Here is a 17,136-nt window from a genome sequence, read left to right on the forward strand (position 1 = left end):
ATATAAATTTATCCTCGCTCGTACGCTCTTGATTTCCGTTGGTGGATTTGATTTTTGTCGGGCATCAGTTCGAGAAGATACCACCAGGGCTCTGGTACATTAAAAATTTAGTTTTTAAGATACAAATGCAATCGAATCGTTTATTTTTATCGGATTTCGACTTATATGTCTGTACACGATCGACGAAATTTCTGAAACTCGCAACGAGATATTTTCTATCAGTAAAATTCGACGAAAATTTCGGCAGCTTAGTAACAATGAACGCAGCGCCATCTTTACGAATCTTGAACGTGATAAAAAAAATTATGCGTAGATACAGCTTTTTAAATGTAACGTATCGAAGAGAAAATTTTATCATCGTCGAGCTCGACTTCGTAACATCGCGTTAGTTTATAGTGATCGAACCCGAATCGTTTATATTTTTTCATTCGTATGATATTTATGTTGGTCGTTCGGTGACTTCTTTCGAACTTTTCGGCATATTTAAGAAATATACTACTCATAATTTGCCATCTATTGGCGATACGTTTGAAGTAAGAATAAATGTTTTTGCTTCTTGTTTGTCGATGGTCATTGAAATGAAAACAGCTGATTGTTTCATTTTGACGTTGTTCAGTGGAAATAAAAATATAAATAGGCACTGCCGCGAGTCCGTGAATACCCCAAATCGTTATGATAGACACTTGTCAATGTACTCTGTAAGCTACACCGTCAACGATTATTCTGCGTAATATTATAAACATAATATTGTCTTCTAAGTACATAAATTAGTTATTTGCAAATTATGGCCAGTACAGTTAGTAACACTGGTAATGGTTATACTTTCAAAGTAGTTTTGCTCGGCGAAGGATGTGTCGGGAAAACTTCTGTTGCATTGCGGTATGTGGAGGACAAATTTAATGACAGACATATCAGCACATTACAGGTAATAAATACGTACCGTTTGCAATTAGATTTTTTTCGTGGTTTGTACTTTTACATTTGTGGTATGCCTGTATTATTTATATTTTATATTCTACATCTGATCATTTATTGGAATATTTGTTGAGAATTTCTTCGTTTTCAGGCTTCGTTTTTAAATAAAAAATTGACTATAAATGGAAAGAAAGTAAATTTGTCGATATGGGACACAGCTGGCCAAGAAAAGTTTCACGCTCTTGGACCAATCTATTATAGAATGTCCAACGGTGCCATTTTAGTTTACGATATCACAGACGAAGATACGTTTCAGAAGGTAAATTAAAACAGAAATGATAATTCTATTGTCCCATATTTTCCATTAATAATTGCGTTGCAGGTAAAAAGTTGGGTTAAGGAGCTCAAGAAAATGCTAGGTAGCGAAATTTGTTTAGCGATAGCAGGAAATAAGGTAGATTTAGAGAAGGATAGGAGCGTCTCTATAGAAGAAGCTGAAGAGTAAGTATCTCGTACCATCCGTTGAATTTCGATTTCATCGAGAAACGTTCGACGAACATACGCTGATAATATAAAATTGTATTATTAGGTATGCTAATCAAGTCGGAGCTATGCACTTTCATACTTCCGCTAAGTTGAACCAAAATATAGAAGAAATGTTTTTGAATTTAACGCAACAGATGATACAGCATGTGGACGAGGCAGAACAAAAGTCTACGTTAACGAGGACGAATAGTACACGTCGCAACGTAGTTGTAGTCGAGGACGAGGCTGAGGAAACGGAACCAGTGAAAACTTCCTGCTGTGGTGGTTCTTCGCAAGCATCTTAATTTTAGATGCCCGATATGGTTCTAATTACGAACAAATCGTATATATAAATGTATATATATAAAAAAAAATATATCTGAAAAAATTTGTTCAAAAATTGCATCGGCGTAATGCAAGAAAATGTACGGCATTTTAGTGCAGAACCAAATATATTTTTTGTTTATATTTTATAGTATAAGTGAACAGTAAATATTGTTATTTTATATTTATAAAAGTTTTACATATTACGACTGTTTTCTTTCTTCGATATTATTTTATCGCATCAAATAAACTAATAATGGGTAGATGTTTAACACGATGATTCGGTGTTATGGTACGAACAAAAAATTTGTAACATTTTGTAACTATTGTTACGGAGGGTTTAAGTTTGATCAGGAAAAGTGAAGGTCTGTAGGCGAAGATTACATGAACGAACCAGGGTCTGGTATCCCTAAGAGCCATGAAGTCAAAGATTTAAAGAATCGGTATATGCCTAACTCAGAGAGCCATATAGGTTTTAGGAAATTGTCGAACCTTAATGATGTATCAATTGGTAAGACACTCGTAGTCTTACTGCTAATATGTTTCAGGGTTGCTTTTAAACGAATAAAGCCAAGTTTATCAAAATACTTGAATATATTCTGTATATTGCTTAAGTACAGTCGCTATGTGCAAAGGACTAAATACTGTCGCAAAAAAATGCCTTAACGGCAAGAGTTTCTATTCTGATAGGCAGCTAGACACTGGCGTACTTAAAAACCACTAAGGTGTACGGTGATGTTGCTTGAAAGGGAATTTCCAGACAACGTAACATCTCAAAACGCACCCAGTGGTGGGAGATTACGCTATGTGCAAAGGACTAAATACTGTTGCTAAAAAATGCCTTAACGGCAAGAGTTTCTATTCTGATAGGCAGCTAGATACTGGCGTACTTAAAAACCACTAAGGAGTATGATGATGTTGCTTGAAAGGGAATTTCCAGACAACGTAACATCTCAAAACGCACTCAGTGGTGGGAGATTACGCTATGTGCAAAGGACTAAATACTGTTGCTAAAAAATGCCTTAACAGCAAGAGTTTCTATTCTGATAGGCTGCTAGACACTGGCGTACTTAAAAACCACTAAGGTGTACGGTGATGTTGCTTGAAAGGGAATTCCCAGACAGCGTAATATCTTAAAACGCACCCAGTGGTGGGGGATTACGCTATGTGCAAAGGACTAAATACTGTTGCTAAAAAATGCCTTAAAGGCAAGAGTTTCTATTCTGATAGGCAGCTAGACACTGGCGTACCTTAAAACCACTAAGGTGTAAGGTGATGTTGCTTGAAAGGGAATTCCCAGACAGCGTAACATCTTAAAATGCATCCAGTGGTGGGGGATTACGCTATGTGCAAAGGACTAAATACTGTTGCTAAAAAATGCCTTAACGGCAAGAGTTTCTATTCTGATAGGCTGCTCGACACTGGCGTACTTAAAAACCACTAAGGTGTACTGTGATGTTGCTTGAAAGGGAATTTCCAGACAACGTAACATCTCAAAACGCACCCAGTGGTGGGAGATTACGCTATGTGCAAAGGACTAAATACTGTTGCTAAAAAATGCCTTAACGGCAAGAGTTTCTATTCTGATAGGCAGCTAGACACTGGCGTACCTTAAAACCACTAAGGTGTACGGTGATGTTGCTTGAAAGGGAATTCCCAGACAGCGTAATATCTTAAAATGCATCCAATGGTGGGGGATTACTATATAAAGCAAAGAAACAGGGCAGTTTGCTTGCACATGACACGAATCAAACCCCATAAAGGGGATGAGCGCTAGATAATCATGCCAACGCCCTAGCTAACGTTTCGGTTCCACATACGATACGTACGTAACACTACAATGATCGAGCATCTGTAAACATTTTTATACACATGCAAGAAATTATTTCAGATCTCTTGTAACATCTAAAAGTTTAGCGTAATTTTATATATAAACGTTATTTAAAACAATGTACATATTGATAACTATATTGTACAAAGACCATAAAGTCAGCGACTGATAAGCTACACGAATCATGAAATTTGTAATATTTTCTTTGTTCGAACGTTAATGTAAATATGAAACGAGAAGCCTAAATAATTTTAACTTGGCGTGAAAATAAGAAATACCGATTATATTTTGAGAGTTGATTTTTCTGTATTTCGATATTTCATTACATTGATAGATCCTCGGTTGATCCATAAACCAAATGTCTTGTTATTCGCATATATAGCTGGAAGATTCATTATAATTACCAGATGTATCTATTTCTCTCGTATAAATGTATGTATATTTAAATACCATTGTGTTTTAATAAAAACTTAATTAACATATACATATATATATGTAATACAATATTTTTTGGGAATGTTTTGTATTTTATAGTTCACAATTTAGATTAGTTTCTTTTTATAATTAGTTACAAAGTAAAGGACTGTTGGAAAATATCGTTATCTTAATTTAATTACATGCATAGTATTCGTGAGACTAAAGTACAAATATTCTACTCTATCACAGGTACATACATGGATCATGAACATCCACAAATTCATCTATTGTAGCAACATAAATATTCTTTTCTCGTATGGACTCGTAATTTTAATCGTATGTAAATTTATGGATGGGTTGTCCATGGCTGTTTGTGAATCAGAAAAATATTTAGAACATTGGAAATAATGAATTGCGTAATATACATTTTATGACACGTTCTGTATCCTAGCTTTTTTTTATAAATAATCATGCTTTGTTAAAGTAATTTTATGGAATGTAGTTGTATCAGTTCTATATAGGTCTGGGTTAGTCTTTTTTTTTTTCCGATAGCAAAGAGTGTATTAGACGATTAGCCTCTATTTTATCCCAGACACCCATAATGGCAGGACTATTTAAAATGTACAAATATTTGATTCTGAAAAGGTTAGTGTAAGTCTTTTATCCTTAAAGTGACAACAGACAATATTTATGCTAAGTATTACATTACACAATACCCTGACAATGATTTTAATCTAATTGTTAAGTTACGATAATAACGAATAACAATTTCTATAGTTTCCATTGCTATTATTACTAGAAAATGATCATGCGAATTATTCTCCCTTTTTTCATTTTTTTTTTTTCACGAATTTGTTATTTTACAGACTACGATCACATTTAAAAGTTACAGACCAAACATCACATAACATGCTAAATCGCATCAACAATTGATTCCATTTGTATTTACGCGAAAATAATAAGTTTTATTGCAAATTTAAATTCAATTTTATAGTGTAATGTAATCATTTTCTTTTTTTTTTTTTTAAATTCATCGATATCCTCCTATCTGTATAGTTACGTGGACAGTTTCACATAATCGGGCTAAAATTTTATACATTGCTATTAATTTTAGTATGTATGTACACAATTTTAATACAAAGGATGTCGTATTCTATCGGTAATCACTAATTCGTATTTCACTTTGGCTATACTAATCAACTATAACAAGATATAATCAATAGTTAATTAATTATGACTTATGAATCGTGTCATGTTCATTTTTCTTAAATTAATACAATTATGCAAGGCATCCTGTACACCATTATACTTCTGCTTGTCTATTTCCATTACGTTATACTATTTCTAAAATAATTCTAAATTTTACAATAATTGCATGACATTTTCATGTATCTTTGGTATCCCATTAATTTTCACGTAAGTTTACATGTTTTTAAATTACCATCCAGAGTCCATTTTGTATCATTATATTCAGTATTTTAATCACGAAATCATTTTTACCAATTCGTTAAAAAAATCTTGTGCAGGCTGTATAATTAAGCGCTATTTGTGACATTAGTAGGTATGCAAACATTTCTCTATTTGTATATTCAAATATAAAAATATTTTAATCAACGAAGTACGGACGTTATAATTAAATATGAATATTATACATGAATTTGTTACGTTCACTTTAAGTTCTCAACAAATTTGATATGATTTAATAGCTAAAGATCTAAAGCTGATAAAATGAGATTTTTCTTGTTTCTTTTTCATACGTCAAGATGAAAAAGTCTCGGTAACTCGTCGAGTTCTTATTAAAAATTCCTATAAAATTTTTTCTTGTTGTTCTCCAATAATTTTTACAAATATCAAACACCGGCAGCCCGACCTGTAGGATTTCCTTTCTACAACATACAACACGTAAAGTACGAATTTCGTTTCGAATTAGGCCTTCGATGTTTGCTTCAACGATAATTTTAAATAATAAATATTTCATCCTGATGAATAAATAAAAAATCTATGAATTGATTAATAGGACCTATTGCAGAAAGTGACATTCCACGCGACGGTGGTGCTCTGACAAGATTTGGACCGAATACCACAGCGAGATTGCTCGATGTCATTTTGTTCAAATCACACCTATCCATCACCTATTGCAAAATAACAAATATTATTGAAACGTTATCACCTGTTTAAATTAGAAATAATTAAATAGTAATTGTTAGAACAATATCTTACTCTCGATAAAAATTGTACAATATATTTTAAAACTTTATAGTTGTCTTCTGGAAGCTTCTCAAGTACTAGTATCTTTACTTTTCTTGGACGTTCGTCTTTCGATAGACCTGTAATATTTAAATATTTTTACAACTTGTAACATATATGTATAAACGATATCTTGGTATATTACTTACTTTGAAATTGTGTTATTTCATCGTACAGTTCGTATGTCATAAGAGGTTCATCTAACTCGCGAAGAAACGTTTTAAGAAGAACTGCTGCTATATGGGGATCTCCCTGAAAATCAACAAGTAATCCTTGATTACAACGATGCTGAAGTTCTTTAACTACCGCCACATTAGCCGATCGTCTGAATATTCCTTCCGTTTCTAAGGCTGTAAATTTACAATAATCTTTGTTATTATTATTTATACGATAAAATTATATAAATGATGAGTTAGTTGTACACACCATCGGGTGTATCAAGAAATTCAACACATTGTCGTACTATTGGTGGTATAGGATCATTATTATTATTCTCTTTGATAAAAAGGAGACTTGCTCCGAATTGAGTGGTACCAACTGGTGTTGTTACCGCACTCTGAGGTGGACTTGTTGGCAAATTCTTTTTATTCTTTAACATTAGATGTTCATTGTGTCTAAAAATTAACATCATTAGGTAACGGTACGGCTAAGTTACTATAAAGATATTAATAACCACGTGGAAAAAATGCTTACTCTATTACTTGAGGAGGTATTATAAGTTGATCGAGATTAATGTATTGTGCCAGTTCCTCCAAATAATTAACATACATCATTTTACGACCGAACTTCGCACTGAAATAATCAAAGAACGAGCAACTTTAATGCACCAACCTAAGAAGGATATTCATAGGAGCGAAAAAAGAAAATTAATTACCTAATGGCTGGCTTAAATATTTGCCATACGATTCTAATAAAATTAGTCGGATGAACTAAATACAAAGCCTTCAAATTCTTTTTATACTTTCTATCGAAAGCTTTGTACGCTTGCCATAACCAGGATAACGGTGGCTTATTTTTGGAAGTAAGACCATAGTGAAAATAAATCAAGCTGTAGTCTTGTTCTACAAATGTGTCTAAAGTATGCGTGAGATACCTGTCGAGCAAGTATATTATTATAAATTTGTTACGGAACTAATTCAATTTTAAACATTCCATGTTTAGAACGATAAGTAATGTATCTATATCGACAAACCTGAGAAGTTTAGCATGATTAAATGTTTCCTTTCCGACAGGAGGTAATTTACATGCAGATACTATGATTATTTTACGACCAGCACTGTCATCGCCAACCACTTCTACGATACCATATCTCGAAATATCAAGATAATCTTCTTCGTCCGTAAGTTCACCATCCAATGCAGCAAGATCCTCCGCTGCTCACCAAAAAGAGAACATTTATCACAACAACGTTTTAACATTAAACCATTTCTGTTTCTTTCCCGTGGCTCTTATTCTTTATAAAATAGATACCCAACACAATTTAGTATCATCGAATCAAAACAAAGTCATCGTTTCCTTGGTTCTGTGCATTTTTAAACCATGCAATAATAAAACTGTACAATGGTCTACATAATTCACCTGCTATGCCCCAAATGCCATGACATTTAGTGGCTACTAACAGAAGATAAAAGGTCACACACCGGATTCGATAACTGGAGCATCTACCAAAGCTTCTTCAAAGTTCTCTTCAATTGTGCCGTCGCTCACCGGACTCTCAAGATAATCTATCCCAGTACCAGCACCGCTGCTAATCAAATCCAATTTTTCTTCTAAAAGTTGTACGGCTACAAAACGATTATTTCAATTACATTCCACAATAATTACACAAAATTACATTTAACGTAATTTCTCGAGTATTTCTTAATTTATGTTTTAATTAACTCTCCAATGGACATATATCTTACAATTACACGATACATTAGCAATATGAAATTTCAATTTCTTTGTTAAATGATTATAAAATATTTACGCAAACGTACAAAATATGTAGTACAGGATATAAAAATATGGTAGCACATATATAAAAATGTGTTATTACAAGTGTACATTTCATATTAGTATAGTCATATTAGTCGATCAGATTATGGAGAAATCTCTCTCGCAAAAAAATAGGAAATGAAAGTTATAAAAATATTTTACACATAATGTAAAAAGAATGTTCATGTATTATCTCTTGAGAAAATAAAATATATATAAATAAAACTGTAAATCACTGTGTAAAAATAAAGATAAATGCTATTTGGAAATCCCAGCGATGCTTCAATATTCTTCTAAACACTTTGGAGCAAACTGATGTATGCTCGTTAAGAAATATTACCAAACTGAAGTTTAACCCTTCGTCCTACAACAACGAGCGAGACTCATGATAAGAAATTTGGGCCAATAACACAAGACGTACTCGTGGTTCAATTGTTCTCGATATTTTCTTAGTTGCGTGTAATTTTTCTAAACGAATTAAACAACCCTTACAGCTACGATGTCAGTAACGCTTAGTCAAACAGCTAAATGGCTCGACGCGTGACCAACCTTCTTGTTTGTTGAGCAATCGGGAGTTAACGGGTAGGACAAGAGGTTAATATAAATTTCGTATGGTGCGAGGGTCCTAGTTATTTTCTAGTAAAATGGTCTTTGCTATCAACCACTGACCTGTTTCTACTTTGTACACATTTACGCCTGTCGAAAGGTTAAATACAACAGCGTTTACAGACACTATAAAAGTAATAATAATGCAAAGCAATTAACATAAACGTATTAAAATAATTGTAATATAATTTGCTCCGATAGATACAACTTTTAGTATCGGTAATGTCCGAATCGAAATATTAATATTATTATTTGCGCTGGAACATCTTACCGTTATTCGAAGTGGTTTGCAACTCTGTATCGTCAAACTCCAAGTTGGGCTCGTAATCATGATAATCTGACAAACTTGGATACGGATCCTCGACGTCATTAGCAGCTGTTATTATAAAAATAAAAGTATGTACATTATCGTCCGTACCATACAAACTTCAACGAATCTCAGGATGTTGTACCGATCAACACAATTCTGCATTCGATCAATGGTACTATTTTACAAACGGATATTTAAAAAATATTAAGTAGCGATTAAAAAAAAAAATCATGTTTGCATAAGAGGTATCATAATAAATTGATGACTTCTATACACTTTCGCGGTTTCTCGTTATATATCATTTTCCAGATCGTATTTCACGGCATACGATCTTCAATAAACATTTTTGCCACTTTTCATCAGTGTTTACAAACCGCCAATCAGTGATACACGAAAAAAGAAATTTATAACCGACACACGGATTTTAATCGTACGACAGCGTTATGTCAAGTTTAGGGCTATCTCCGATTTCGCGATACGTACTATCGTTGTCAATACGTGAATTATTCATCGCCAATCGGCGTGTTTCTCACATATCGGACCGAGATCTATGGTGAAATGTTCTCTGGCTGGAACGAATACGAAAAAGGAAACGTGTGTCGATGCCAGGTAAAGTTTTACAATCGCGATTCGCACAGCAATACGTGCTTGACGTAACGTTTATTTGACACCTTGGGCAGCGTCAACAATCGCGACGTATAAGCTCACCTGTCAAAGTTCGCGTTGGGCTTAGCGTCGGTTGATAGTCCGCTTCCATTTTCTGGCAACCGCGCGACAAAACAGTGCCGGGGTTAAATTACGGGGTTTTTTATGTACCCTGCTTTACAAACGGACAACGTTTCTCTTCTCGAACGACATTATCTCGACGCGGTATGGCAAGCCGACGTTATTCACGTCACGCTTTCATCTGTTGTGTCGCTAATTGTAATTCGTAGCAGTGTTACCAGACGGCAGACCGGTGTCATCGGGAAACTGCCCCACCACTTACGCACACCAGTGCATGGTTACGTGCATACGAGCTCCGGCGTTTCGGGCAGAGACGACAGAAGTGCACCAAAGGCACCTTCTCACACTAATGCCAGATCACGCGTACGTGAGCTCGTGGTGTTTCGGAAAGTCGACAAAGGCAAACTGACGCGTGCCCTCTTTCTCGATTCTCCGAAGCTGCACGAAGTAATTTCGGACCGCCTCGTGGGAGTCGAGAGAGAAAGGCTGACATTTGCCTTCTCGCTCTTAAACAACTGAAATCCGACCTCCCGTCAACGGCATACGATTTGGAATCTCGAGCCGAGATTCTCGACTGCCCAGCCATTTTTACTTTCCGACCTACACTCGCCGCGGAAAGTATGTTGACATGTTTCAAAAGAGTATTTTTTCGCTGCTAAATAAAAAACTCAAGTTGCGGGAAGTAAACAATTAACAAATATTGATTAATAGTATGTAACATAATATACATTGTATGATAAATCAGATATGATTTTTATTAGCTACAAAACAATATGACATTTGTATTAGCCATACGCGGAAAGTATGTTGACAATAAGTAATTTTGTAAAAAAATAAAATTTGAAATAACTGAAATTATGGACTTAATATGAAGTCCGATATCCTCGATTGTTTATGACTTCCTGAAGTCTTCTTGGCATACTTTTTATTAATTTATCAATTGTATGTTGGTCTATTTCAAACCACGCTTTTGATAATGCCCTCTGGAACAAGATTTTATTATTTCTGCAGTGTTCGTCTACGTTTCTGTCTAAATGGTCCCATAAATGTTCGATCGGGTTAAGATCTGCACTTTGCGCTGGCCATGACAGTAAATTAATATTATTTTCATTAAAATATTTAACGTTCTTTGATGTTCATGTTTTCAGCTGATTGTACTAAATTTTGCTGCAAAATGTTCGCATATCCCTCTCCTATTAGTGTACCTTCTATAAAATGTAAATTGCCTACACCAGCCAGTGAAAAACTGCCCCATACTAACACCGACTCACCTTCATGCTTAACGGTTGGAATACTTATTCAGGGTTTAAAACTTTCACCTACTTTTCTCCATACAAATTTTCTTCTCTTATTCGAACGAAGTTCAAATTTTGACTCGTCACTGAATATGACATTTTTCCAAAAGTCTATCGTTTTATTCACATATTGTTTAGCAAATGCTAAACGTTTTTGAGCATTACGCTTACTAATAAACGGTCGTTTCCTCGCTACGCGGCCATGAAATTCTGCTTCTTTTATTCGCATACGAACTTGCGTCTCTTATATAGGGAGATACATTTCAGATTTTAATTGTCTGGCGGATATGAAACGATTCTTAAGCACCTCTCTTCTTATTCTGCGATCCCGTTTGATCGTGGTCTTCCTCGGACGTCCCGATTTTGGAAGATTTTCTGCAGTACAGTGAAAACTCGATAAATGTCGCTACTCCGGGTCCGGTCAGCAACACTTACGGAATAGGAGAATCGTCTTTCGAATTTGATTGTAGTTTGCCGACGCTTCGAACGTAGAAAGAGTCAGTAGCTAAAGAAGAAAGAGGGACTGAAACGCGGATTTATCGCCCCAGTTTAAATATCCGCGTCAGTGTGACCACACTACTGCACAGAAGAAAGTTTTTTATTTTTTACTTTTTGTTAATAAAAATTTCACTATCATGTTGGGGAGATTTCTCTGATTAAAATGAGGCTAAACACGATATAAATCGGTCAATATTTGGTAGCATAATATTGAATTAAATATTGTACTTGCGAGTCTTTCTCTCTTTATTTATCCTTCTTTTGCTGTCCTTTTCTATGTTCGGAAATATCAAAGAACGACGCATCGAGGTGCTTGGCTACATTTATCGAACGGGAGGTAGCTATTTTCAAACGGAACGGTTCCACCGTTTCGTAAGTGATCAAAAACTGCAACACTTATGAAATAGGGGGTTTCGTTAGCTACCACTGTTCGATAAATGTACCAATCCATTGACCTTGCGAAGATACGAGTACACAATATTTAATTCAATATTATGGTAACAAATATTGGCCGATTTATATCGTGTTTAGTCACATTTTAATTAGAAAAATCTTCCCCGCATGATAGTAAAATTTTTATTAAAAAAAAGTAAAAAATAAAAAACTTTCTTCTTGTACAGTAGTGTGGTCACACTGACAGGGACATTTAAACTAAGATGACGAACGCAATAAAGATTTTTAAAGAAAGCCGCTACGTCTCCGGTTACACTTCGCCTCACTGGTTCAAGGGGGATCCCCCTAGTGGTGGGGATAAAAATGTATCATTTATGGAACAGCTCTTGAGGACATTTATCGAGTTTTCACTGTACCATTCTTTTCCAGACGATTTACTATTTGTCTGCCACCTTCTGCAGAGATACAAAAGTCTGATGCGATTTTTCGAAGCGAATATCCTTTCATACGCCTATTAAATATTTGTGATATCTCAGATGGTGTGAGTTCACGAATTTTTGGCATTTTGAAATAATATTACCTTGAAAATGATAAAATGTAACTATAAAACACTACAATTAATGTTGAAGGATACGAGAAATGTAATTTAAGAACTAAACTTTGAACAAATTAGAGTAAAATACAACCGAAAATATCTGTCAACTTACTTTCCGCACAGCACTAAAGAACGTTTTAATAATAAATAACTTGTATTCCAAGTTAAGGTCGAATATCAACTGTTTGTACCATCTCACGAAACACTGGCAAAGCATTATGAGGAATAGAAACCTTACGTGCTTTGTTTACAACCGGGGAAAGTTTAAAATAAAAGATTTTGAAACGTGTCAACATACTTTCCGCGGCGAGTGTATGTAGACGCACATAAGCAGCCCTCATAATGAAAAAAAAATTTTGTAAAATTTATTTTACCGAAATACACGTTTTAAGACCCCCCGATCATATTTTAATTATTGAAAAAAAAGAAATTTTTTTTTATTATTCCTATGTATGAGCGTGCATACGTATATTATTAATACGATTTTTCAAAATCGTTCCGTTGTATCAAGATTTAAATTACTTAATAAAAATTTATGTCTCGCAGATTCTAAATGCCTCTTGACATTTGAGGATCGACACTTGAAAGTTCTTTTACAAACGGAACAATAAAAAACGGTATTGTCCCCTGGAACTTCGCGTAGCCATGACTTTAAATTTGGATCACTCATCCAAATAGATCGAAATCTGTCGTTAAACTTTTTGTTGATTTCCTCAAATCCTGCCATTTTTATTATACAATTTATTCGTACTAATTAAAAAGCAACTATTAAAAACTTACCCAACGACACGAAATACTGTCACTTTGCACAAACACAAGGGCCCGATAAAATCAACTTTAATAAAAGAATAACTTTATTTGCCTGCTGGCAATCGACAACTGAACTCTTTTGCCAGGAGTCACGAGATCCCCACCATCAAACCGTTTAGAAACAAAGGAAAAGTGATCCCGTTTGCCAGTTTAATACAAAGTATGGGTTGAATCTTAAATTTTAAAAGGACATAGTCGAATATTTTTAACGAAAAATGTTTTTACGAAAAGTACCATCCAGATTCATGTACCTCGTACATTGAAAATAACATATGTTAAATGTAATTGGTTAAATTCAACTTTAAAAAAAAAATATTCGAAGGACAGACAAAAATATAATGTCACATTTAGTGTACGATTAAAATATAATTGAAAAAATAAAAAAAAGATTTGTTCTACCAGGGTTCGAACCTGCAGAGCAAAAGAAGCTCGGAACTTACAGGCAAACACCTCATCACTCACGCCACTTAGGTTGCTGATCTATGTGGTTCTATTTCTGAAGATAAGTACCTGTAATAACTTTAATAATATCTCAAAGTAAAACCTAACCCAAAACCGGGTACCATTCCAACTTTTCCTTGTTAGAACCGAGTTTTCAATTTGTCTCAGCGAAAATCGCAGCCGGTTAAGCTGTTTACCTGTTTTCAATTACCAAACATTTATTTCTCAATTAACCCCCTGCGAGTAAGATTATTTTGCATATTATTCTGAAACATTTGTGGTATTCGTTTTCAATGCGATTGAAATAAGCATGTAATGTATAAGATTTCATTTAATTTTTTCTTTTCTAGAGAAGATAGAGAAAAAAAGTTTATATAATTTTTTTTACATAAAATTTAATTCTTCCTAAGATTTATATGAAACATTTAAAAGATTTTTTATAAATTATGCCTATATGTATAGTGTAATGTTTCTTTATTTGATACATAACAAAACTATTGTGACCGTTCCCCCGGGTGACGGTCCGTTTCGGATCGGGGGACGCGGAGGAAGGTGGTGGCCGACTCAGTCGGCTGCCCAAGGTTCGGTGCGTTGAGTGACGGAGGCGGTTTCGGTGGTGTAGACGTTTATTCGCTAAGCGTGTACAAGGCGGACGTAGCCTTTGGGCTACTGGACGCGGACAGTGTCTGCCACAAACGGCGGACGCGGACAAAGCTTAAGACTAACGGCGGACGCGGACAATGTTTAAGACGAACGGTGGACACGGACAATGTTTAAGACTAACGGCGGACAGTGCTTATCACCTACGGTTAGCGGTCGGTTCGCTCGGTGGTAACGGAGGGAGCGGTCGGTCGCTCGGCGGTCGCGGAGAGCGTTCGGTCGCTCGACGGTCGCGGTGAGCGTTCGGGCGCTCGACGGCTGCGGTGAGCGGTCGGTCGCTCGGTAGAGGGGGAGGGAGAGACAATACCCTGCCGTCGCTTACCACAAGGCGGGCGACGGTGGCAGGGCCCGGGAAGGAAGACTAGGAACGGACTGTCGGTCACTAGGGTAACCACTGACGGGCGGTGGGTAGTCGGAAACGGCTGAGGGGGGTGAGTCGGGTAGGAGTACAATGCCCTACTGCCGCTTACCACAAGGCGGGCGACGAGGTAGGGCCCCGGTAGGAAGGTAGGAGCGGACTGTCGGTCGCTATGGCGACCATTGACGGATGGGTTAGGTCAGAGCAATAGCCGTGGCGGGAGCGGGCTGAAGCAATACCCTACCGACGCTTACCACAAGGCGGGCGTCTTGGCAGGGCCCGGGTAGGAATACTAGGATCGGACGGTCGGTTACTATGGTAACCACTGACGGAGGTATGGCGGTTCGGTCACGAGAGTGCCCCTCGCACACTCGTGTTTCCAAAAAGTCGGACTCGTACAGATTGTGGCGTATATGATACTACGGCAATCTCTCACCACTAAATCAGGCTTCGGCGAGCTAGGCACGAGTCCGTCGTCTCCAGCCGATAGCCCGATTCTTATATTCCGCGGATGCGGTATTCGTTTGCGCGAATTCGCGGCCGCCTAGCGACCACGAATTAATCATATCTCGCTGAGCGCGGTTGCGCGGCCACCTAGCGGCCGTGCGTGGCATTGTCGGCCGCGGAGCCTTAGCCGTGACGGAGCTCGGTCCGCGGCCCAGGGTGGGGATATGCGCGTTACACACTATAAAAACAAAAGTTATAATGAAATTGTAACGCGTATATCCCCACCCTGGGCCGCGGACCGTGCTCCGTCGCGACCCAGTCACTGCGACCAGTGGTACCACACGCGGCCGCTAAGCGGCCGCGGATTCGCACAATTAATTACCCACGGCGCGAGTATAAGACGCGGGCCACCGACCACAGCAAGCGGACTCGCGCCGAGCTCGCTGTAGCCAAATCAAGTAACGAGAGATTTCGTAGTACGTGCTGCAAATCTGTGCGAGTCCGTTATTTTTATACACCGACAGTGTGTTGTGCCTGTGAGTTTGACTGTGCCAGTTACCGACGAACAACCGGACCGCCGAGCACCGCCGCTAGCCTGTAAGAAATTATCCGTCTTCCGTTAGATTGTAAGTTACTTGTCGTAATACACATTAGTTACACCGAATTCTAACTCGCTCACTCATTCGCGCCGAACCCTGGCTAGCCGACTGGGTCGACAAAGCAACCTTCCTCCGAGTCCCCCGAACCGAACCGAACCGAACCGGACCGTCCACGGGGGAACGGTCACAAATTGGCGCCCGAACAGGGACTCGAGAGGAAGGGCGAATGAGTAACGGAGTTCCGCGGATCAGTAGTTTAAGAAAAACGAATTTGGTCTCGTTAGCCGAACCCGAGTCATCGGACGCCATCATGGGTCGGATTCGCCAGTGGGGGATCCAGTACGACGGTGGCAAAGGAGCCGATGAATTCATGGAGCGCCTGAAGGACCTCCAGATCAGCAAAGGCGTGCGCCCCGAACAGATCCTGCCGCGCCTGTCTGAAATCTTCCGCGGTCAGGCGCTACAGTGGTACCGCTCACAACGGGATCACTGGCAAAACTGGGCGGACTTCGTTGCGGCCTTTAAGCAGTATTACCTGCCGGTCTCATCACGAATGGACCTGGCAGACGAGATCCTACGCCGGGTACAGCGTCCCCGCGAATCCGTCCGGGAATACGTCATGGCGCTGACCCACTTGATGTACCGCCACGGCGGTTACACGCTCGAGGACCAGCTGGACTGCCTTCACCGGAACCTGCTAATAGACTACCGGCTCTATGTCCGCAGAGACAAGGTCTCCACCATAGGCGAGCTCATGGAGCAAGTTCTAGAAATGGAACAGATCCTGGCCGAGCAACGTCCCGCCGCGCCACCGCCACCACCACCGATCGACTCTCCTCGGGCCACCGACGTGCCTCAACCGCTCATCAGGGTCAACCGTAGCTACTTAGCTACCGCCGCACCGGCCTACGATAGAGCCACCTGCTGCTGGAAATGTGGCCAGCGCGGCCACATCCGATACGAATGCCGCCGCACCGGACGTATCTTCTGCTCGTATTGCGGTACCAACGGCACTACAACGCGGGACTGCCCATGCCAGACACCGCCGAGAAACGCCACCGGGCCTGGGGCCAGGGGAGCCGCCCGACCAGCCCACCGACTGCCGATGCCTCCCAGCCAGAAAACACCGACCCGCGCCCCTACGTCATTTTGAAACTCGGGC

At 38.3% G+C, this 17,136-nt stretch overlaps 2 protein-coding genes across 4 annotated transcripts; one reads left to right on the top strand and one right to left on the bottom strand.

Moving 5' to 3' along the window:
* Nucleotides 1–323: 323 nt before the first annotated feature.
* Nucleotides 324–2,651, top strand: LOC122400037 (ras-related protein Rab-21). 2 transcript variants are annotated; one of them, XM_043401233.1, is made up of 5 exons: nucleotides 324–533; nucleotides 617–925; nucleotides 1,067–1,234; nucleotides 1,298–1,416; nucleotides 1,505–2,651. In XM_043401233.1, exons 2-5 carry the CDS (start codon nucleotides 785–787, stop codon nucleotides 1,743–1,745), a joined length of 669 nt encoding a protein of 222 aa, XP_043257168.1. In that variant the 5' UTR covers nucleotides 324–533; nucleotides 617–784; the 3' UTR covers nucleotides 1,746–2,651. The 2 variants fall into 2 exon arrangements, with proteins under 2 accessions (XP_043257168.1, XP_043257167.1); XM_043401232.1 differs by having other exon boundaries at nucleotides 324–925.
* A 1,392-nt stretch (nucleotides 2,652–4,043) lies between these two features.
* On the bottom strand, nucleotides 4,044–10,175 carry LOC122399828 (rho GTPase-activating protein 1). Of its 2 annotated transcripts, none has more exons than XM_043400822.1 (10): nucleotides 9,861–10,175; nucleotides 9,114–9,218; nucleotides 7,900–8,043; nucleotides 7,452–7,632; nucleotides 7,134–7,352; nucleotides 6,953–7,051; nucleotides 6,686–6,873; nucleotides 6,409–6,609; nucleotides 6,233–6,339; nucleotides 4,044–6,144 (listed from the first exon to the last, which is right to left on the bottom strand). In XM_043400822.1, the coding sequence occupies exons 1-10, from the start codon at nucleotides 9,907–9,909 to the stop codon at nucleotides 5,971–5,973; spliced, it is 1,467 nt and encodes a 488-aa protein (XP_043256757.1). In that variant the 5' UTR covers nucleotides 9,910–10,175; the 3' UTR covers nucleotides 4,044–5,970. The 2 variants fall into 2 exon arrangements, with proteins under 2 accessions (XP_043256757.1, XP_043256758.1); XM_043400823.1 differs by lacking the exon at nucleotides 9,861–10,175 and adding an exon at nucleotides 9,636–9,819.
* Nucleotides 10,176–17,136: the final 6,961 nt, after the last annotated feature.

The sequence above is a fragment of the Colletes gigas genome, unplaced genomic scaffold (genome assembly GCF_013123115.1).
Source record: "Colletes gigas isolate AHSC1104 unplaced genomic scaffold, ASM1312311v1 Colletes_gigas_Sc00015, whole genome shotgun sequence".
Classification (NCBI taxonomy): Eukaryota; Metazoa; Arthropoda; class Insecta; order Hymenoptera; family Colletidae; genus Colletes; species Colletes gigas.

Bases quoted from the DNA above. Each gene is read 5' to 3' on its own strand.
- LOC122400037 (XM_043401232.1), top strand. From the start codon at position 785: ATGGCCAGTACAGTTAGTAACACTGGTAATGGTTATACTTTCAAAGTA. The intron at 926-1,066 runs GTAATAAATACG...CTTCGTTTTCAG, and splicing joins GACATATCAGCACATTACAG to GCTTCGTTTTTAAATAAAAA. The intron at 1,417-1,504 runs GTAAGTATCTCG...TTGTATTATTAG, and splicing joins TCTATAGAAGAAGCTGAAGA to GTATGCTAATCAAGTCGGAG.
- LOC122399828 (XM_043400822.1), bottom strand. From the start codon at position 9,909: ATGGAAGCGGACTATCAACCGACGCTAAGCCCAACGCGAACTTTGACA. The intron at 7,052-7,133 runs GTAATTAATTTT...TGATTATTTCAG, and splicing joins ATATTTAAGCCAGCCATTAG to TGCGAAGTTCGGTCGTAAAA. The intron at 6,610-6,685 runs GTGTGTACAACT...GTAAATTTACAG, and splicing joins ATTTCTTGATACACCCGATG to CCTTAGAAACGGAAGGAATA.